The 22,330-nt window shown below is 48.9% G+C and overlaps 1 protein-coding gene and 1 long non-coding RNA gene across 6 annotated transcripts in view; one reads left to right on the top strand and one right to left on the bottom strand.

Annotated features, from left to right (window-relative positions):
* The window catches only part of LOC146396941 (uncharacterized), a 41,786-nt gene extending 39,236 nt beyond the window's left edge, over positions 1 to 2,550 (bottom strand). The window contains exon 1 of the long non-coding RNA XR_014827563.1: positions 2,341 to 2,550. This is a non-coding gene — a long non-coding RNA (uncharacterized LOC146396941). The remainder of the gene's footprint in view (positions 1 to 2,340) is intronic.
* Positions 2,551 to 9,346: 6,796 nt separating this feature from the next.
* The window catches only part of OGDHL (oxoglutarate dehydrogenase L), a 28,189-nt gene continuing 15,205 nt past the window's right edge, over positions 9,347 to 22,330 (top strand). For 3 of the 5 annotated variants that reach the window (XM_084994610.1, XM_084994614.1, XM_084994612.1), the window contains exons 1-7: positions 9,368 to 9,470; positions 13,194 to 13,398; positions 15,220 to 15,390; positions 19,495 to 19,597; positions 19,983 to 20,098; positions 20,244 to 20,398; positions 21,151 to 21,297. In XM_084994610.1, coding sequence (XP_084850736.1) covers positions 13,195 to 13,398; positions 15,220 to 15,390; positions 19,495 to 19,597; positions 19,983 to 20,098; positions 20,244 to 20,398; positions 21,151 to 21,297 — 896 coding nt within the window. In that variant the 5' untranslated portion in view covers positions 9,368 to 9,470; position 13,194. Of the gene's footprint in view, positions 9,471 to 13,193; positions 13,399 to 15,219; positions 15,391 to 19,494; positions 19,598 to 19,982; positions 20,099 to 20,243; positions 20,399 to 21,150; positions 21,298 to 22,330 lie in introns of all 5 variants that reach the window. The other 2 variants (XM_084994611.1, XM_084994615.1) reach the window with 1 other exon arrangement.

Below are 22,330 nucleotides of genomic sequence, written 5' to 3'. Positions count from 1 at the left end.
GGAGAACAGTATGGAGGTTCCTCAAAAAAACAAAAATGAAGTCATCATATGATCCTGCAATCTCACTCCTGGGCATATATCTGGAGAAAACCATAATTCGAAAAGATACATGCAACTCGATGTTCATAGTATCACTATTCACAGTAGTCAAGCAACATAAATGTCCACTGAGTGATGAATGGATACATATGTGTGTGTGTGTGAATATACATGCACAATAGAATATTACTCAGCCACGCAAAGAATGAAATAATGCCATTTGCGGCAACATGGATGGATGCAGAGATTAAGGCAATAAGTGAAGTTAAGTCGAAGACAAATATTATGATATCACTTATATGTGAAATCAAAAAAAAAGATACAAATGAACTTATTTACAAAGCAGAAATAGGTCCACAGACATAGAGAACAAACTTATGGTTACCAAAGGAGAAAGGTGGGGAAAAGTGATAAATTAGGATTTTGGAATTAACATATACACACTACTATATACAAAAGATAACCAACAAGGACCTACTATATAGCACATGGAATAATACTCAATATTTTATAATAACCTATAAAAGAATCTGAAAAAATATCTTTACTGTACACCTGAAACAAGCACAACATTATAAATCAATTATTTTTCAATTAAAAAAAAGTTAAGACACCAAGTTGGTCCCCTTTAAGCATCCTTTCTGTTTACAGCCTAATTGTTCTTAAGGAAAAAAGCTGAAGGATTCGGGATGTTACAGGGAGCAGTGCTTCTCAAGTTGAATGTTCCTATCACCTGGGAATTCTTGTTAAATACAGATTCTGATTCAGTAGGTCTGGGGTAGGCCTGCTAACAAGCTTCCAGGTGATGCCCATACTCCTGGTTTGTAAACCTCAACCTGAAGAGCAAGGACACAAGAATGGAGCCCAGTTCCTAGATGTTGAACACTTGTGCTCCTGGGTCTCTAAGCTCAAAACATAAGGCCTGTTCCTAAGATTTTTTTAAAGGTCAAGAGAGCCCTTCTTACTGTGATTCAGTGTGAATAATGACAAATATCTCCTTCCCCCTCCTGGGTAAACCACTATGAATACACTGCAAATTCTTCTTCTCCCTCTTCTTCTCCTTGATGGATTTTAAATAATAAGACAATGTCTCTATCTAACCATGTGTCAATAGCTCAGTTAGTTCTTCCTTCTGAAATCAACATGACTGCAACCAAAAATGGCACTGATTATTCCCTAAGGAAGGCCCACTTGTTTCGTATAATACAGGAGACTATACCAATCTTATTAACCAAGCTCAGCCCACACTTCCTCCTTGCTTCTACTGGAAGTTAATTATACTGCTGTAGTTTCTAAGTTACTGTTCTTATAATTGCCCAAATCTTTTCCAGGAAAAAAGAAAAAAAAAAAAAAACCAAAACATTAATGAGGGTTTGGAAGCCAGGTTTCTTCTGTTATAATGCAAAAGGCAAGTAAACCAATTGGCATTTGAGCTCATAATTTGTAGGTTCAGTGGAGTTTAGGGGTCAGGAATTAAGCTAAACCTGGCAGGACAGGATTGGGGTGACTTAATTAACACTGTGATGTTTAAGGTGACCTGGGAGAGTTTGTTACATAGTAGGAAATGGCTGAGAGATATTCTTAACTGAGAAGTGACTTTGCAAGCTGCAAACACAAGTGTGTTAGAAGTCTGAAAACTATTTATGATAGGAAGGAAAACTCTAAATAAATTCAACTAAGTGGTTGAGTTTAAGTGAAAAGATATGAATATTTTTCCTCATAATTTTTTGCACTTTCAAACTTTTCTATAATGAGGATTTATTGACATTGCCATTAAAAAAAAGAAAAAAAAAAAAAGAAAGAAATCCTGACTCTAAAAAGCCACTCAGTGAAGACTGCCTGTCTTTTGTCTGTTTTGCTAACCATTTCGGTATTAGTTCTTTTTTTATTCTTTAGGTTTCTCTGTTTCTCCTTTCCTGCACATTCAGAGTTGAGGGCTCTAAGACCGTGCTGAGAGGGACCTATACATTCTGAAACCACCATGAAAGGGGGAGCTGCTGCTTGGGTCTCTCCCTCCATTGAGCTTATATTAGTTCCCCAAGAGTAACGAGGAAAACACAATCCTCTTAAGCCTCAGGGAATATTATGGCCCAACCCTGCATGAGGCAAGACCTCCTAAGAGGTGTTAACCAGTTCCCTGAGAGGGCACACCTCCAGGAGCTTGGAATGCACGCTTGACTCTTCCTCCCTCCATCACAGCCCACTGCCCCCAGCCCAGGTGATCCCACTCCCATAATTCCCTGCCAGCTGTTGCTCTTCCCCAGGCCCCTCTGGTGCAACTGCAGTTCACACGGTTCTTACCGATTCTCTCCTTGATTAGAGGGATTTCTCCTTGCTTCTGCCTTGTTTCTTACCAGTCCTCCACCATCTTCCAGAATCATTTTCCTCTAAAACAAAATCTGAAGAGGCTCCTCAGAACTTTGAGTCCTCAAATGTCAGTAAAACCTTACAGGTGGTTCCCCTGCGCTGGTCTGATGTCTCCACTCTGACTCCTGCTCTGCAGCACTAGATGCTGGGCCACGGAGAACTACCCCCAACCATCTCCCCAGACCTGCCCAACCCTTGTTTGTCCTCCAAACCTTTGCCCACAACACTCCCCTTTAAGCCAACACTCTTTCCTTGTCCAGGAGGCACTCCCTGATAGTTCTGTCAACCGAGTCCCCAAGGTGGCAAACTTGACTGTCTGGGCCTGCCTGGGAGGGACCCACCCCCTTTCCCAAGCGCTCACCTGTGTGTGGGATTTCAAGCGGCCCTGTCTCCATTTTACAGGAAACAGAGTCCCGGCTTTCTTACAGCGCTGGCGTGTCCCACCCCCCATTTTAGGGGCCTGGACTGGATTTCCCAGGACACTCCCTGATAAAGTTCATCAGGGGTGGGCGCAGGCCTGCGGTCCAGGCACCCATTTCGACAGAGGAGAAGCGCCTTCCTCCTGCCCCAACTTCCAAACATGCGGCGCCCTCCAGCTCGGAGCGTGGGGGGCGTGAGGCGTGCGGCGGGAGGTGGGCGGGGCGGGGGGGGAGTGCCCTGTACCCTGGGCCCTGCCCAAGAGAAGCGAAGTTGATTAGCTGAGAGCTAGGGGCCAGGCGGTGCCCGGACTCAGAGCCTCCGTAGAGCGTCTTTCTCCCGCGGGGCAAGCTCGGTGGAGGCGGAGTGGGGAGGGGAAAGAGGCGGACACAGAAATGAGAGGAGGGGTCTTTTTCCAACCAGTTGTTGGGTCTTCCCCTGGGCGCACTGAGGAGCGTCACCGCCGGGGGGCGGGGGGGCCCGAGGACGGCCCCCAGCCACGCCCCCCTGGCCGGTGGGGCTCTGTCTCAGGTCCCTCCCGCTCATCTCTGGTGTGGCTGTGTCCCTGGATCGGTCCCTCCACACACACGTGGGGAAGGGATGTCTGGCCCCAACCTACCTTTGCAGCCTCCCCTCCCTTCTCTACCTTCTCCAAAATTTGCGCTTCAGGAAACGACCCCGCATCCTTTAAACAACCAGACAAGTTGGCCGCCCCGGCGCTCTCCCTCCTGCTGCTTCTGCCTGCTCACTGAGTCCACCCAATGTGAAACTCTTACTATTGGTTCAGGGCCCCAACCCAAAGGCCCTCTTACCTTCCCACCCCACCCCCACCCCACGAGGGACTCCCAGAACTCCTGGTTCCACCAGAGGCCCACTAGAGACCAGCACGCAAGCGATGCCCATGAGCTCATCCGTGGTTCACCCGCTGGATGCCTGCCATGGAAGGCTACACCCCGAGTGGCTAGAAAGGAGAACGCCCCCAGTGCAGTGGTGGTGGTGATGAGTGAGTGGCTGGGAGCCCAGCTGCCAGCACAGGCTCTGCACGCCCCTGGACCCTCCAGGCGGGGGTCTGTCACAGGCCCTTGCTGAAAAGGACACAGAGGAGCAGAAGCTCATCAGAGCTGGAGAGTTGGGGGGACGGTGGGGCAGAGGGGCCTGAGGGGCAGCTGTCTGTGAGGTGACTAACAAGAATGCCTGAGCCATGCACAGCCACAGGTGCCAGAGCCTGAAGGGACAGCAACGCCTGAAACGTCTCTTTGATTCCAATAACCAGGCTGTGATCTCCCTGGGAGCTTGCTCTAGGAGATGGAAGGCCTCTGATGATGCAGGGGGTTGGGGCCTGAACTTTCATCTACATCTTGCTGCTCCAATCAGAAGCCCAAATCACCCCAGTCTCCATGCTGGCTCCACTAGCCCTGGGGGGAGTGGCTGGAGGAGGAGCTGGTGTTAATGCAGAGGCTTGGCAGTGGGTCCATCTTCCCAGGATGAAAACTCTGACCTGTCCTCTGGAGGTTGGTGGCCAAGGCCCAGTGCCGGGGGCAAGTGAGGTCTATGAGAGGCAGCTGTGATTGTAGGGAGCTTGTCAAGAGTACTTCTGGAGGAATTCCCACCCTGGCTCAGTGGTTAATGAATCCGACTAGGAACCAAGAGATGGCGGGGGTTTTTTTTTTCTTCTTAGGGCTATACCCACAGCATATGGAGGTTCCCAAGCTAGGGGCCTAATTGGAGCTGTAGCCACCGGCCCACCCCAGAGCCACAGCAACGTGGGATCCGAGCTGCGACCGTGACCTGCACCACAGCTCAGGCAATGCCAGATCCTTAACCCACTGAGCGAGACCAGGGATCGAACCTGCAACCTCATGGTTCCTAGTCGTATTCGTTTCCATTGTGCCATAACAGGAACTCCAAAGATGTTTATTTTTAAAGTGAGAATAAAGTCTGCCCCAAAGCTAATAGTATTTGCCTCTGGGTGATGATATGTCCTTTTGAGACCTTTCCTCAAAATAATAATACAATGAGATAGGAGAAGAAAAGAACAAAAGAAATCTATTCATCAACAGTAAACAGACTTTAGCAGGGAGCTGTCTGAGAGGGTAAAATGAGGCCATCCCTCCCTTACCTGGGGTTAGAAGGAGCCCTGACCCAGGTGAAGCTGGACCTGAAGGGAAATCCTGGAGTCCCAAGTGGTTTGAATTTAAAAAATGGAGCCTCCAATTTCTCTTCTCTGTAGACAGGTTGTTACTTAGAATTTAAATAATAATATGGCTCTATTTTTTAATTCTTCCTCTGTCTTCACATGGTCCTACCTCTGTATGCAAAAATGTTTGTGTCTAAATGTCTCTTTGAATAAGTCCTACCCTAACAAGTTCATTTTAACTTAATTACCACTCCAAAGGCCTTATCTCAAAATATGACTACATCCTGAGTACTGCAGTTTTAGTATTTCAGCATAGGAATATGGTGGTGGGAGACACAATTCAGCCCATGACAAGCATTAATTACCACATGGCTAAAGGATCTATAAACAAAGTTAAAAGACAAGTGACTGGGAGAAACAAATATTTTCAGCATTTATGACATACCAAAGTATTCTTATGCAGAATATATACAGCATTTGGCAAATCAATAAGAAAAATGAAAACAACCCAATACAAAAAAACAGCAAAGAATATGAATAGAAATTCACAGAAAAGGAATGCAAAATAAACATATAAAAAGATTCTCAACTGCATTTATCAGTTTTATACAAAGTAAAATAATGAGTTTTTTCATCTATCAGATTGGCATAAATTAAAAAGATTGATAATAACAAGTCTTGGTGATGATATAAGAAATTGAGAACTCTTAAATGTTAATGGGGACACATATATTGGAATGGTCTTACTGAAGGAAAAAACTATTAAATTTTAAAATATCCATTTCCATTAACCCAGCATTAAACTTCTAGGAATCAGTGTTACCAAAATAGTTGTGTATGTGCTAAGGGATATATGTAGAAGAACTTTTTTTTTGTCCTGTAAATGTCTGTAAAATGTGGGAGAAGTTAAATATAATCATTATACATTATAGAGTATACCCATTAAGAAGAATGAAGTGATCCTCCCTGTAATGAGATTAAAGATCTTCATGACAAGAGAATAAAGGAAGCAAATTGCAGAACTATATATCTAGTGGATGCACCTTATGTTTTTATGAATCTGTATTTGCACAAATAGACTTAGATGAATACATAGACAGTTTTGTAAAGATGTTCACCTAGCTGTGGCCAGTATTTATACCTGGAGGGAATCAAAAGTGAAGCTGGGGCAGGTGGAAGGGAGAGTTTCACATTTTGCTCTGTATCCACATTATTATTTAAATTCTAAGTAAACAACCAGAATAAAAACAAACTTGCATGCCTGTTCTGTCAGGAGGGAGGGGGGCGGGGAGAGGGAGAGAGAGGAGAAAAGGAAGGTTTCTGCTTCTGAAACCTTTGCAGGGCCCATAGCAGTGCCTCAGGTCTTCTCAGTCTTCTGAGAATCACAGCCATCCTGATCGGAGCCTTGACTGCTCCAAATGTTTGCTTTAATCAATGTAACTAGCAGAGCATCAATTAGGTAGGAAGGCTCATACTGCAGCTGCTGGTGTTCTTGGCTCCCCTGCCCCGCCCCTTCAGTGACTCAGCTTCCCTCCTTGGTGTGAGTCTTTCTCCATGGCCCTGTGTTTCCTTTCACCACTCTGAAGACCACCGTGGGCAAATGGAAGTCTGAAGCCTGTTGACTTGCTATGGTTTTGTTCTGCCTGTTATTATATGTCATAATCTTCATTTTTCTTAAGTGGACTCCAACATGTAAACTTTTCTGTCATTCTCCTCAGCCTGCATCTCCTGTTTTCCAGCTCATTGAGGGGTTTCACTGTCCTCCCAGTCCCTAAAACCAGAAATCTGTGAAATCTGTGTTTCCATTGCCCCCACCATTCATGCCTGGTCAACCATTAAATACTATGGAGTTGACTCCTAAATTTCTCTGTCCCTCTTTCTCTAACTCTACTGCCAGTGTGTTATTGCCTCTCACCTGGATATATTTTTGCTCTCATCTTATGCTAGTCCATCTTCCCTCTAGTTTCCAGAGAAATATATCTAAAAAGCAAATCTGACCATGTCCTTCACAGCTTAAAATGTTGCTGATATCCAACATCTAACTGAATAGAATTCAAACCCCTTAACATGGTACACAAAGCCTAGTCCCACCTGGCCTAAGCCACTAGCCTCCTTCATGCCTCCAGGCAGTTCCCATTCCCCTAGCCCTTCATGCAACTCTGCCTTTATATACCGTGCTTTCCTGCTGGAGGTCTTCCATGTACATGTGTTGATTTTTTTCTTCTCCAGGATCCATCCCTATTTCCTGTGGTACCATCCTCCCATGAACCATCTTCCTTGCTTCTCAATCCATGTGTGTTTCAGGTGGTTACTCCAGGTCCCCCTTTCCTCCATTCAAGCCAAGCCAGATCATTTAGCTTCTCTTTTCTTGGAATTTGAATTTGGAATATCATAAGAGCTTTGAGGAGTCAGTCTGTTTCTGGCTCAGCCCTGCTTCCTGAGATTAATTTTTCAATTAATTTCAACCTTTCTATCAACTCCTTTTTGGCTTAAGCCAGTCAGGTAAGTTTCTGGTGCCTTTAATCAAAGAATTCCCAATGAACCTAGCCTTTCTAAACCAGACGAACTCTTACTTCTCCTTCAGGATCCAAGTTAAATGTCTGTTTACTTATTCATTTATTCCTTCAACAAATATTACTGAAAACATGCTACAAACTGGACACTATGCTAAGTGATGTATATACGATCGTAAACAGGTATGGTCCTTGGTCATATGGACCTTAATATATCTCCAAATAAACAACTTTTTTGGTTGGAGAACTTTAGGAGCAGGGTGGAATTAAGTAGCAGAATTTCTCCCTTCTGGCAACCTATCTGTATTGGTATGGGCAATCAATTATTTCGCATCTACATCCCTCAATCTCCCTTTCCCTGGGCAACTATATTAATGTGTTTGAGAATGTGCATTCTTGTGAAATATATGTAGCAGTCTTGTGGGCACATGCTTCTAATTAACACCAAGAGTGTTACATTACATATTTATTTTGGTCTTCTAACTTTCTTCATTAAGCATGGTAGCATACATGGAATATTTGAGATGCAATAATAGGACTTAGAAGAAAATGTTCAGATTTTGGCTTTTACTTTGAGTGAAATGGGAAGTCATTTGTGGGTTTTGAGCAGAAGGGCAAGAGGATTTGAATTGGTGTTCTGCAAGGAAAACTCTACTTGTTGAGATTCAGGGGTGCAAGTGAGGAAGCCAGGAGGCCAGATAGGGGGAGAGTTGATGGTGGTGTGAACCACAAATATATATGTTCCCATGGAACTCTTGTATATAGACATGAAAAAAATCAAAAGAAATGCAGCAGGAAACCCCCTAATCTAACAAACATTGTGAGATACAAATCATTGATAATCAAGAAACATAGATTAAAACAAGTGTATGACACTGCATCCGTTATCTTGGCACAAATTATACTGCCAGGCACTGCCAAGTGCCAAGAAGATTTCAAAATTCTCTTGCACTGTTTATGGAAATGTAGGATCAAGATGCAAGATACAGGAATTCCCGTCGTGGCGCAGTGGTTAGCGAATCCGACGAGGAACCATGAGGTTGCGGGTTCGGTCCCTGCCCTTGCTCAGTGGGTTAACGATCCGGCGTTGCCGTGAGCTGTGGTATAGGTTGCAGACGCGGCTCGGATCCTGCGTTGCTGTGGCTCTGGCGTAGGCCGGTGGCTACAGCTCTGATTCGACCCCTAGCCTGGGAACCTCCATATGCCGCAGGAGCGGCCCAAGAAATAGCAAAAAAAAAAAAAAAAAAGACAAAAAAAAAAATGCAAGATACACTGCTGAGTCAAGTATATATGTACCCATGACCCAGCAATTCAGCTCTGCTATATATTCCAGAGCAATTCGGCTCTGTTATATATTCCACATAGGTTCTTAAAGGAATGTGTGGGAAGATAGTCATTATGGCATCGTTTGTAGCAACAAGGATGTGAAGGCAGCCTAGGTCTCCATAATTTGGACAATGGATGTGTAAAATATGTATCAAGTTTTGTGATAAGCACTTAAAATGCATTTTCTCTTCTTTACTTCAAAACAGCCCTGACGGTGGGACTTTTGATAGTATTCCATTTTACAGATGATAACGGAAACATACACACATACACACAAACGGCTGCTTATTTTCTGGTTTACTCTTCTTAGTGTTTGGATGAGGACATTGGGGTTCAGGGGCTCAGGCGTGCCAAGTCTTCCTAGACCCTTGGGGTCGTCTTGCCCTGCGGTCTGAGGGATCTTCGCTCTTTCGGACTCAGGCAACCTCATGCCTGAGCCGTCAGCACCGCGGACAGCGCCACCGGGGAAGGGCGGGGCGGGGCGTCCACAGAGACGTCACCACGCGCGGAGTCTCCCGGGCGCGCGCACCTCGGGCACGCGCTCGTTAGCTGCCCGCGCCGCCGAGTCACGTGACATAGGTAATTGGCACTGCGAGCCGCGCACCGCTTGTTCTCCGCCCCTTGACCCGCAGCCTCCGGACCGCGCTGCCGCGCCGACCCCCGCCGGCCCGGTGAGCGCGGCGGCCCCTCCCCTCTGGGTCCCTGCGCCTCCTCTTCTCCCGCTGTCTCGCGTGCTCCCCCTGTTCCAGTCTCTCGGGTCCTGGGGTGCTGCAGCCCGCACCTTGGAGCCGGGCCGCGGGAGGCGGGCGGGGTAGTGAGCGTGACCTTGGCTCCGCCTTCGGCTAGCCATGGCTTCCCCAAAGACCCCCAGCCCTTCGCCCGCACCTGCGAGTGCAGTGTTTTGCAGAAAAGAGCGACACTCTAACGGTGGGGTTTCAGCCCAAAGACTACAGACTGTCCACACTGCCTTTCGTGGCTTGGGGAAGGGCCTGCTGCCCTTTCACCCTCTTAAAGAGCCGGGCTGCGGAGAGTCGCGCTGGGGATGGGGAGGCGTTAGAGATTTGTGCCTGTTGGGACACGCAGGCAGCGTCGAAGTCTCTGGACCTCCTGGGCCGTGGGTGGGGCAGGCCCCTTAAAGAAGGTTTTAACCACGGTTTCTGCGCACAGATGGGGAAACTGAGGCCCTGAGAGAGGCAAGACTGTCCTGTGGTAGCAGCCAATTTGTGATGTTTCTCCCTCCGCCAAGAAAATGGGGGGGGGGTGACACTGAGGTCCCAGCAGGGTGCAATGGTGCCCCTCCACTAAGGGCCCAAGCCTGCCCCTGCAGCCCCTGCCGCCCCTCCCCACATATCCTGTAGCGTCTTGGAACAGGCTCCCTTTTACTTTTGTACTTTTTCCACCCCTGGGCTTTAGCTTAGGCCCTCCATCCCTGCCAGAGAAATCAGCACATCACCTCACTACCTTACTTCCTATCTCCGTCTCTTGAGGCCTTCTCTTGGGTCCAGTAAACTAGAGTTGGGGTTTATTCCTGAGAAAAGCCCACCTAATTCCCAGAGTATGGGGCCAGAGTAGGCTTACAGGAGTATGAGTCCAGGTTCTGCTGCTGCCCAGCCTCAGGGTCTTGGGGAGCATCTGTTAACTGATCTCTACAATGTGTTGCAGAGCAGTCTTCACCAGGGCAGCTCAGATAGGGCCTTGTGTGTGGGAGGCTTAGTGGCCAGGGATGTCTGCAGTTGTTATGCTTCTGAGGGTGGGGGTTGGGATGGTACTGACCTTGTCCCTTGAGACGAAACCTGCCTGTTAGTCCACAGGGGGCTGGACTGGACAGGGTGTATGTAGGGTGCCTGACCCGGTCTGTTCCTTTTTCACCTTTGTGGGCAGGACCTGGCAGCGCTGGCTGGGGCCTTGGCTCCAGGTCCTGAGGTTGACGCAGTCCTTGAGCCCTGCTAGGATTGGGGCAGGAGTGGCTGACTAGCTGCTCTCCTGTCAGGCCAAGTGAAGGCCACACCAGTGTCCAGTGGCTGCCCAGATCTTTCAGTGTTTGTAAAACACAGTGTTCCAGCACCGGGTCAGGAAGGACACAACCAGGCTTGTCACTGCCCCCTGAGCCGTCCTATTACCCTGTGAGGGTAGGGGGTGGGTACCAGCTTTGAGAGCAGCTCTGGCAGCAGCCCTTGGAAGGAGCATTGCCAATTAAGAGAAACCTGGGTTTATATCATGACTCTGCAGTGAAGAGGGCACAGGCTTCAGAACTGCACAGAACCCCATCACTCACCAGCTTCATCTTTCTGTGCCTCAGTTTCCCTGTTTGTAAAATGAGGCTCATCTGAGTGCCCATCCCTTGAGATTGTTGAAAGGGTTAAATGAGCACAGTGCCTGCCCCAGAATCAGTGCTCATGAACTGTGCTCTGATTTCTATTCCCACAGTGGATGGTCTTGGTGTCTGGTTTCTTTTGCCTTAGAATGGGGAGGATAGAGCCTCCCTGTTGGGTTAAATGCTTCCGATGTTCCAGGCCAGTAGCTCCTGAGCCTATGGCCATCTGGGCCAGGGCAGCAGCCCCCTATTTGTGCGGGCCTCAGGGATGGTCAGAAGTCAAAACAGGGTGAGGAGCCTAGCCCTCTGATCCCAGGAGCCAGACTTGAGCCCCCATCCAGCTCCTGGAGAGGTGCTACTCCAGGGAGAGCCACCCACCAGCAGCCCTCACTGTAGGGCCTGGCATCACTGGCTGGAAGGGTTGGACATACAGCCCAAAGTTTTGGGGGCTAAGCATGTGGAAAGGAAGTATGGGACACTTGGGGCTCAGGTTCCAGCTGAACCCACTTCCTTCCTCCCTGCAGTGGCATATATTTTTATTTTTATTTAATTAATTAATTAATTAATTAATTTTGTCTTTTTGCCATTTCTTGGGCCGCTCCCGCGGCATATGGAGGTTCCCAGGCTAGGGGTCTAATTGGAGCTGTAGCCACTGGCCTACACCAGAGCCACAGCAACCAGGATCCGAGCCGCGTCTGTGACCTACACCACAGCTCACGGCAATGCCAGATTGTTAACCCACTGAGCAAGGGCAGGGACTGAACCCACAACCTCATGGTTCCTAGTCGGATTCGTTAACCACTGCGCCACGACAGGAACGCCTATATTTTGATTTTTAATTTTCCTCTGTTTAGACTTGCTGCTGGTTGCCCTAAGGTGCCCACTGTCCCTCACTTGAGACATTCCCCTTCCCTTTGCCTCGTGTGAGTTTGGAGGGAAAGGGAGGAGGCAGACTAGGACCCCTGCCCTACCTTGGGGTCTGGCCCTTTATAGAATAGAAGGTCCAGCCAGCTGGTTCTGGTGACTTGGTTGGGCTGGTGGTAGTGGTGGTGGGGTGTCCTGTTGGCTGGGCACACCTGACCCCAAGGGCATTGACTCAGGGCCAGGTTCAGGCAGGAAGGCACATTTTTTGGGACTGAGTTGTGCAAAGAGAAGTAGGGTCTTCTGCCTGCATGGCCCTTGGTGGGTTGGCTCCAGAGCTGCATCCCACTCACAAGCTGGGATTCTCTGGGCAGAAGGGCATTAGCGAGTATTCAGGGGGAGCTGTTTTGTGTCCAGGCAGTGCTGGAGTGGAAGAGGGGGCTCTGCTCACCTTGTTGGGGGTGGCGTGGAGGAACAGAGTTTCTAACAGGAGGCTTTTTTCTTAGAACTCTGTCCTTGGGGAGGAAGAAAGAAGCCCCCCCCCACGCACACACACTCCTGAAAGCCTGTTATTCAGGCATTTTCCCTGAGAAAGAGCAGGTGGCATAGTGGGGATAAGATGAGCTCCAGGCTTCCCACCTGTATGTAGCCCCTGAGCCATTAGCTGTCCTGAGTGATGCTTGTTCTGAGCATAAGCTCTGGGCAGGTTATAGGAGCCAGAGAGGGCATGTGCATCCGGGAGCTCGGCTAGTCATGGGACCTGGCCCTGGTCTGCCCTCCATTGTTCCCCAGTGCCCTTCCCTTCTTTGAGCCTCAGTCTTCCCTGATGTGATGTGGGGTCATTGAATCTCCAGCCTTCTGGCCTGGGAGGGCCCTCTGGGATGATGTATCAGCCAGGAGAAATCCCTGGTCATTTTTGGTCAAAGTGACTGAAAACCCAGCAGTGCCACGGGCCTCGTGATAGTGCATCTCAGCCAGACGCCTTTGTGGCCTTTTCCTGATGGGGCATGGCACACGCAGCCCCTGGGGGACTCCTGAGTTCCAGGGTGGCCAGGCATGATGGCCAGCTGTCCTACTCACCTCTGTCCCGTCACTCCCTAACCCAGCGCCATGTGCCCAGTAGGCCCAATGAGTGTCATTTGAGTGGATGCATGGCTGCCAGAGCCTCCTTCCATCCCAGACCTGTCTTTTATGCCTTTCCCTCATTGCCTGTGTCCAGAATGAATCAGGTGCGGCTGCTGCCTTCCCGGCTTGGGGCACAGGCCTCGAGGCTTCTGGCCCCACATGGTGTCCAGAGGTTCAGCTGGTGCAGCAGGTCATCTGGGCCACCGGCCACCTTCCCAAGCAGCAGAGTTGGAGGTGGCTCCAGTTACATGGAGGAGATGTACTTCGCCTGGTTGGAAAACCCCCAGAGTGTCCACAAGGTCGGCACCCCTATCCTGCCCTCTGTGTGGGAGGGAAGCTCCTGGGACTGGGCTGCAGAGGTGGGAGTGGGGAGAAGCAGCTTGCCTGCTGTGTGATCCTGGCAGGTTACCTTCCCTCTCAAGCCCTCTGTCATCTTTGTTTGTGAAAGAGCCTGGTTCTCATATTGGGTGAAGAAAGTCCATTGCTTTCCTGTTGTTGGACCAGCCAGTGGGTGGTAGTCTGGCTTGAGAAGCCCTGATAATGTCCGTTGTCATGCTGTGCTGTCTCCAGATGGCCCCTTGTTGTGTAGTTAGGAGCATAAGTGTTTATTTATGTACTGAGCTGACAAAATAAATACCCACTGATGGTATAAAAACAAAACAAAACAAAAAACAAACAAAAAACACCAGATGCCAGAATGACAGGTGAAAAGTGAAACTATCCTCCCCACCTTTCACTCACTCTCTTCAGAGGAAAGTAATACGGTCACATGGTCCAAAACCAAAAAGTATGAATTTCTGCAGTGAAAAGGATCCCTCCCAATCCATTCCCTATCTGCTCAGCTTCCCCTTGTCTGTCCCCAGTCCATTCTTAGTTTCTTCTGTATCCATCCAGAGAGTTTCTTTAGGTAAACTTATTGCAAACATAACTCCGCATTCCCACCCTTTACACAAAAACAACATGTAACATCCACTGTTTTGCCCCAGGCTTTTTTCACTCAGTGTCTGTTGCCAAGATTTTCCATGTCAGTCTGTCAAGAGCCTCATTGTTATTTTTCCCAGCTGCATAGTATGACACTGTCTGGATGGACGTGCCACATACACCCCCAGGACAGGCATCTGGCTCATTTCCAGTCTTGGGCTATCCTGACCAGTGCTGTAGTGCGTCATCTTTTGAACTTTCATCACCTTGCACTTGTGCAGCTGACTGTAGGATAAATTCCCCAAAGGGGAATAATTGAGTCAGAGGGCATCTCTGTATATGATTTTGATGGGTATTGCCAAATTGCTTTCCACAGGGCTTGTACCACCTTATTCCGCCACCAGTACTGTATGAGGGGGCACAGAGGAAAGCACTTTTGTGTGTATTTTGCTAGAACATGGAGATGCTGGTACATGTGCACATCTGCTTTTTGCTTCTGCACAAAAAGTAGCAAACCATACATCCTTTTCTGTTTTGTTCATGTTAAAACATATCTTGATGATATTCCACATCCGCAATAGTAAATGCACTGTAGTTTTTGTTTTTAAAGACTGTAATCTTCCAGAATCTAAATTTATTGTCATTTACTTAACCAGTTTCCTATTGATCACCATTTAGATTATTTTTACATTGTCGTTTTTACTTTCCTGCAGGGAACATCCTCAGTGTACATGTAGGCACACCTGTCCAGTTATATCTGTAGAATAAATTACTAGCAGTGGAATTTCTGGTTCAAAAGATATGCACATAAATAAATAAAAACCAAAAGCAAACAAAAAACAAAACAAAAGATACGTGCATTGCAAATGTTGAGGACCTGCCTGCCAAATTGCCCTCCGCAAAGGCTGCCTCCAACCCATGGTACATGAGGACATGTTCCCCCCAGGAGCAGAAGCCTCTTTCATACCTGAAGCCCCTCGGTCACAACTTATAACCTATCCCCCCGCGCCCTCTGCTAAGCTGGGTCCTAAAGAGATCTGGGGTCTGGGTGGCCAGCCTGGACTGGTTAAGGTGTTTTCTCAGCCGGATCCTGGAAAGACCCTGATAGCTATGATGATGGAGGACCCAAGCCCCCTTGGTTCCCCCCTCCTCTACCCCAGGCCCTGACCTGGCTGTTTTCTTGCTTCTGCCCTGCCCAGTCCTGGGACAGCTTCTTCCGGAAAGCCAGTGAGGAAGCCTCTTATGGCCTGGCTCAGCCCCGGCCCCCTTCTGTCGTCCCTGAGAGCAGGCCAGCAGCATCTGGCCGGACCAAGACCAGCAAGCTGGTGGAGGATCACCTGGCAGTGCAGTCCCTGATCCGGGCCTACCAGGTGAGCGGCTGGGAGGGTGCAGGCTCCCAGGTCATAACCAGGTGCTGATGGCGAGAAGGGCCCTTCTCTGAGTTCTGTGTTGGTGACTCTTGCCCCTCCTGCTGCTCTTTGTCACATTACTGTTCACATCACTTGCTGTCTCCCTGTCTTATTTTGTATGGACTGGTTTGTTTGTGGTCTTCCTTATGGAGTGTTGTCTGTCTCCCACGCTGCTATGCCCCAGTACCTAGAGGAGTCTTTAGTGTATGATCCATGTCAGTGAGTGTTGAATGAAAGGTGAGTAGATTGACCCTTGTTAATGTCTGTTTTCTCTTCTTGACTGAACATCCCAAGCGGACAGGGGCTGATATCCAGCAGGTGCTTAATTAGTGTTTGTGGCAGGAACAAATAGTTCAGTAAGCGGCTCCCCCTTCTACTAGCCGCTCTGTCCTGGAGACTTAGGCACTCCCTGCTGGGTCCCCAAGCTGGGCCTCTGCTCTGTCAGAGCCCCTGATGACATTCCCAAATTCCTCATCTTGACCAGACAGGACTAATTGGAGGGCTGCTCTGGGTGTGCAGGCCATAAAAATGTAATCATTTGAGATCTCCCTGGGAATCAGTGACAGAAGGTATTTCCTAAGAGAAACTTGTCTTGAAGACGTGCAGAAAGAAGGGTGAGGGCATTCTGGGCCCTTGGCGGAGACTCCGTGGGAAGGTGCAGCAAGCTGCTGCAGATGCTCAGGGGAGAGGGAGGACTTAGCGAATGGAAACAGCACCTTGCCTCTGAGTGAGGCGCTCTGTGTGAGATGGCAGCGCCCTCCTGGTGCACCAGCTGTGCCAAGGGGAAGAGGGAAGGAGCCCAGGACTGGCTCCCTTGCTGGCCTCGAGACCCATGGATCATGGCCCACCTGCGAGCAAATAGCAGTGGTTGTCATGTTTTTCTTGTCTGGCTGAAAGAGGCAGAAAGTGATCTAACCATTGACTTTGAAAATGAAGAACAGGGAATGTAAAACTCGGTATGAAATACAAGGTAACACTCAAGAGTGCAGCCGGAGGGGCTGATCTTCTAAGCACAGATCCCGGCTCAGCAGTGGCCAAGCATTAGGGTCCTTCTAGCAGAATGAGCTCCAGATTTAGGCCTGTTCCTCTGGTATTGCGTGGTAAGAATCTACCCAGCGGGGAGTTCCTGTTGTGGCTCAGCTGAAACGAACATGACTGGCATCGATGAAGGTGCAGGTTTGATCCCTGGCCTTGCTCAGTTGGTTAAGGATCTGGCGTTGCTGTGAGCTGTGGTGTAGGCCGGCAGCTGCAGCTCCAATTGGACCCCTAGCCTAGGAACCTCCATATGCTGCTGGTGCTCCTCTAAAATAAAAAGAAAAAAAAAATTTTTTTTTTTTAATTTAAAAAAGTATCTACCCGGCGGTATGCCTGGTGTTGAACACTCACCAGGTAGGCTGCAGCCCTTCACAGGCCATGTGGGGGCTGAGCTCCGGTTCGACTCATCTGCACACAGTCATGAAGGAAAACCCCAAGCTGCTTCTTATGGATGTTTGCAAACATGTAAAAGGTAGAAAAATTGTGTCGTGAATCCCTGTGCCGTCAGTACAGGACCAGTTCTGATTCACCTGTTTACCTACCTCCAGCTCCTTCCAGAGGCCACTGATCATTTTGAAGCAAATCCTAGACATCATATCTTTAAATTCATTGAACATTTCAGCATGTATTTCCAGAGATAATGCCTCTTTTAAAAAATATGCAAATATACCGTGATAGTTAGCACACCTAAAAATAATAACAATCCTTAAGGTCATCATTACCCGGTTGGTATTCACGTTTGTGTGTCTATCTTAGGATTTCTTTTTACTGCTTGTTTGAATCAACATTCAAATAAAGCCACATGTTGTGATAAGTTGACATGGATCTTAAGTCTCTTGTACTCTATTCTGTGGTTTCCTCTTGATTTCTTACTGTGTTCCTTGCCGCGTGTATGTGTGTGTGTGTGTGTGTGTGTAAGAAACCAGTTTGTTTGCCCTATAGTTTTCTTGAGTCTGGATTTTGCTGATTGCATCCCTCATGATGTCACTTCCTCTGTCCCTTCATCCCATGTAATTTCTACAAATTGGTGGTTAGATATAGATACTGATCCAATATAGATTTGATTTTTTTGTTGCCCAATCAGCTTCCTGTGGTGATGGGCACTTCAACAGTTAGCTGCTATGGATAATTGTTTCCTGGACACATTAAGTCATTAAGAGTGGTAAAAATGGTGCTATTCTAATTCTGTCTTTGTTTATTACTTGAAGTACTTCCATCAGGAGAAACTTCCCTTTGTCAACTCCATTTATCCTGAAGTACAGACTCTTATAGGGAAGGCAGGATCAATGCTTGATTTCTCCTTTTCTTGATGGATTTTTAAAATTACGACATGGTTCCGTAGCATCTTCCAAAGATACTTTTTGGTTTTTCTTCTTTTCTTAGTATGATATGAATGCATGAGTTTAAACATATTGGATGTTTCAGTCTGCTGCATATATTATCCTTATTGTTGCTCAAAATGTGTCCTTATTCCCAGCGCCTGTGGTGTCCGAGCACCCCTTTGCTATCTGGTAGGACAAGATGCTTTGAGCTCATGCTATACATTTCTGACAAGCCAGTTCTCCAGGGAGTGAGGGAGTGCTCACTGCTGTTGGTTTGGTCATGACCTCTGGGCTCTTTTGATGGTTAGAACTAGAGATACGTATTTTTTTAAAAGATTTTTTAAGCTTTATGGGTTTATACTGAATCTTCTGTATATGTCAGCAGGACTTAGGGCTTGTCCATCAACCCCATCAATCTTATGTCACTGTCTCCTTTTAAAGATGCCAAAAATAGAGGTTCTCAAAGATAGCAATATAATGACATATTTGATTTTCCCATGATCTGCACATGACAATTTTAGAATACAATTCTAATACTACCACTGCTGATTGATAATAGAAATGAATTTATGGTCTTTTTATTCCTGTAGTTCTCTTTGTCTTTGGGGAATATTCTGTTAAGTCAGTGGGAATAGTTCCTCCCTATGTAGTTATGCTCCCAAATGGATGCATTAATTCATTGTTTTATCTTAATTTCAATTTTTAAAACTTAATTTTGTTTTATATGGATATAAAATATTTGTAAGATTCCAAAGTCAATCTTCAAGGCAAGATGTATTCTTAAAAGTCTAGCTTCTAGGCCTGCCACTCTGCCTTATTTCAGTCTTTCCTTATAGGTAATATTTTTTCTTATTTTACTGTTTTCCTATTTTATTTTATTTTTGTCTTTTTGCCTTTTCTAGGGCCGCTTCCTGCAGCATATGGAGGTTCCCAGGCTAGGGGTCTATTCGGAGCTGTAGCCACCAGCCTACGCCAGAGCCATAGCAATGCAGGATCCGAGCTGCGTCTGCAACCTACACCACAGCTCACAGCAACGCTGGAGCCTTAACCCACTGAGCGAGGCTAGGGATTGAACCTGCAACCTTATGGTTCCTAGTTGGATTCGTTAACCACTGTGCCACGATGGGAACTCCTCTATTTTATTATATTTTCTTCTAATGCATATATTTGTTTATAGATATGTATGTCTACCAATACATGCAAATGCATACATTTACTTCTATCGCCCCTTCCTTAGATAACGGGTATTTGACCACACACACACACACCATTTTCTATAATTTGCTTTCTTGCTTAACAATACTTTGTGGAGACGAAACCTTAGCAGCCAACAAGAATTTTCTTTCTTCCTCTTAGCAGCTCTATAGTATCCACTATGTGGATTTCCTGTGTGCACATGCCAGGATCCTGTTGATGGATATCTGGGAAGTTTCTAGAATTTTATGATTACTAATAGTACGGTAGTAACTACTTTTGTATATTCATTCTTTCCTGTTTTTGACAGCTGCATGTTGTACTTTTAAACAGAGTTGAGCTTTTGCCATTTCAATGACTATGGTGGGGCCTCACAGGTGACTAACTATTCAGGGGCTGGGTGCTGGAGAAATTCTGAAGTGGGAAGTGAGGGGCCAGGGCCCAGAATTTTGGTCTTGGTGAGGGTCTGTCCAGCTGTGTTCTAGCCCTGCCCTGATCTTTCCCTCTTCTCCAGATCCGAGGCCACCATGTGGCCCAACTGGACCCCCTGGGCATTCTGGATGCAGACCTGGATTCCTTTGTGCCCTCAGACTTAATCACAACCATTGATAAATTGGGTGAGAATCTGGTACCCTTTTCTATTGCCCTGGCAATGAATGCTAGACTCAGCTGGTACCTGTGGCCAGTGCAGGACTCTGAGACGGAGGTGCCGCTGAGTCATGGGTTTCAGCAAGTAGCCTGGAGGCTTTCTTCTGATCCTGGCCCATCTTCTCGGTGTCCCTACCAGGGCTGTCTCCCCATCTTCCCTAGCTGGTGCATCCTGCTCAGTAAGCTTGAGGCTCCTGTCCAGGCCCACCCTTGTGGTGTGCCCTGCAGAGAGAGGGCCCTTGAGCTTTAGGCTGGACCTGTTGGGAGGTCGGGGGGTACTGCTGGGCCCCACCTGGGCCTGACCTCCCTCTTCTCACCTCTGCTGCCTGGGCTCTGCCGTGTTTGCCTCCTCAGCCTTCTATGACCTGCAGGAGGCTGACCTGGATAAGGAGTTCCAGCTGCCCACAACTACTTTTATTGGAGGCTCTGAGCACACCCTTTCTCTGCGAGAGATCATTCGGCGCCTGGAGGTGAGCATGGGCAGGGGGTCGGACACAGCTGATGGAGTTCTCTGGGTACCTCAGAGGGGAGGGAGGGTGCTGCCTTTTCTGGTCCAGATGTCAGGGCATTTGGTCCTCTTTGTAGCTCCTCGTAGAGTGTCCCATGTCCCCCCAGAGCACATACTGCCAGCACATTGGTCTGGAGTTCATGTTCATCAATGACGTGGAACAGTGCCAGTGGATTCGGCAGAAGTTTGAGACCCCTGGTGTGATGCAGTTCTCCAGTGAGGAAAAGCGGACCCTGCTGGCCCGGCTGGTGCGCTCCATGAGGTCAGGCCCCCAGCACTGCCCCGGGCAGCCTGAGTGGCTGGGGGGGCCTGGTCCAAGGCTGTACGAGAGGTCCCAGGTCCTGTCTAAGAAACTAGGAGGGTGCCTGGCAGGGGAAGGCAAAGCTGGATAGGCCCCATCCCTGACTCAGGGAGGTCCTTAGGAGGAGCATGGGTCCCAGGGCTCTGGCAGAGCCAGGCAGGTGAATGGAGATGGGGCTCAGGAGAACAGCACAGGAAGCAAGGGCGGAAGTGACAGAGAGTGGCTGTGGGGATGTTTGGGCAGAAAGCTGTCCCCGCGTGGAGTGCGTGTGGCAGTGCCTCCCTGCCTGTGGGATGCTGCCTGGCTCTGCCTCTGACCTTCTCTGAAGCTGGTCCTACCTGGTGCAGTTGCTGGATGCAGAGTGGATCCTGAGTGGGCTCAAATTTGAGTTGAGGTGTGAGGAGGTCTTTGGGGCATGGTTGGAGAGCCCCAGGGCCTATGAGCCAGGAACAGGGAGTGGCTAGTTGGAGCAGTTTGACAGAACGGGAGAGGGAGGGAGAGCGGTCACTGAGAATGGGTGCAAGCAGAGGTCTCAGCCTCTCTCCGACCTAAGCTCCTTGCTGGTAGGGGCATCGTGGCATCCGTGCCAGATCCTGGACCATGCAGAGGGAGGTGACTTTGCAGCTTCCTCTGTGCTGGCATCCTGCTCTGAGCTCTCATGAGCCGCCCCTGAAGCCCAGCCCCTCCATCCTTGCCCTTCTCTCCCCAAGCAGATTTGAAGACTTTCTGGCCCGGAAATGGTCCTCAGAGAAGCGGTTTGGCCTGGAGGGCTGTGAGGTCATGATTCCTGCCCTCAAGACCATCATCGACAAATCCAGTGAGATGGGGATCGAGAATGTCATCCTGGGGATGCCCCACAGGTGGGCCCCTCCCCCTCTCAGCCTTGCACGTACGCCTCCAGGCACAGCAAGCTGAGGTGGATGGATGGGAGGCCTTGAAAATCAGAGCAGGGGTATTGGTGGGGCCTGGGGTAGAGGCACAGTGGTCTAGAAAGTTCTCAGAGTCCCTGGGCCTGGCCTGCCCATCACAGAAAGAGCCAAGCATGCTGCCAGAGCCATGTGGAGCCAGGCTCTCAGATTCAGTTTCTCTGTCATCTTGTTGCCACCATCCTAGGAGTGTCGAGATTTCAGAAGAGGGTATGTCGTTCTTCTTGAGGTTCCTGTAGGCAAGGAGGTGTGGAGGGGCATGGCCCAGGGAAGGGAGGGCAGAGCCTGGGCAGGGGCCCCAGGCTGGCATCCCCTGGTAGGAGGGGTCTGGAGGTAAGCTGAGGGTCTCTTTCCCTGGCTGCAGGCTGCGCACAGGTTTCCTGGTGACCTTGGTAAAGATTTGAAAGGCTAGCTTGGCAACTGGGCAGTTACCTCCCATCTGGAGCTAATGAGGAAGACAGCCAGAGGGGCCAGGGGCCCTGCTGAACGGGCTGTAATAGGATATGCTGAGCAGTCTGGGGCACAGAGCCCCAATATTTCCTGTGTCTGTTTCTAGCTGCACACAGGTTAGCCAGCCCCAGACTGCGTCAGCACCCGGGGTGTCCAGGGGTGGTTTTAGGAGGGTCCCATCCTGTAAGCTGGCCTCTCAGGACCGGGGGGCTTGCCTCACAGGCTCTGGGCTCTGAGGGGCTCAGAAATGCCCCGTGTCTGGTCAGAGAGTCAGGTAGGGCTGGCCCTGTGCTGAGGCAGCATGGGCACACGTGGCTTCAGTAGGACTGCTGGAGAGGACGCTGCTGGGCCGTGGTGCTGCTGGGTAGGGTCTTGGCCCAAGGAGGCTCTGGAGCCGAGGGCTACTCTCAGACCTCCATGCTGGGGGAGGGGCCTCTGAGGTGGGAAGGCTTTGCCCAGGGGCTGAGGGCATACACTCCCGTGGCCCACAGAACAGGAGAGAGGCCTGCTGGAAGAG

The sequence above is a fragment of the Sus scrofa genome, chromosome 14, assembly GCF_054392235.1.
Source record: "Sus scrofa isolate SSC_HxYL_T2T_F1_AM1 chromosome 14, Sscrofa_HxYL_maternal_Yorkshire_Landrace_v2.0, whole genome shotgun sequence".
Classification (NCBI taxonomy): Eukaryota; Metazoa; Chordata; class Mammalia; order Artiodactyla; family Suidae; genus Sus; species Sus scrofa.
Note: the sequence above shows the minus strand (reverse complement) of the source record. Positions and strands in the feature narration are given on the sequence as shown.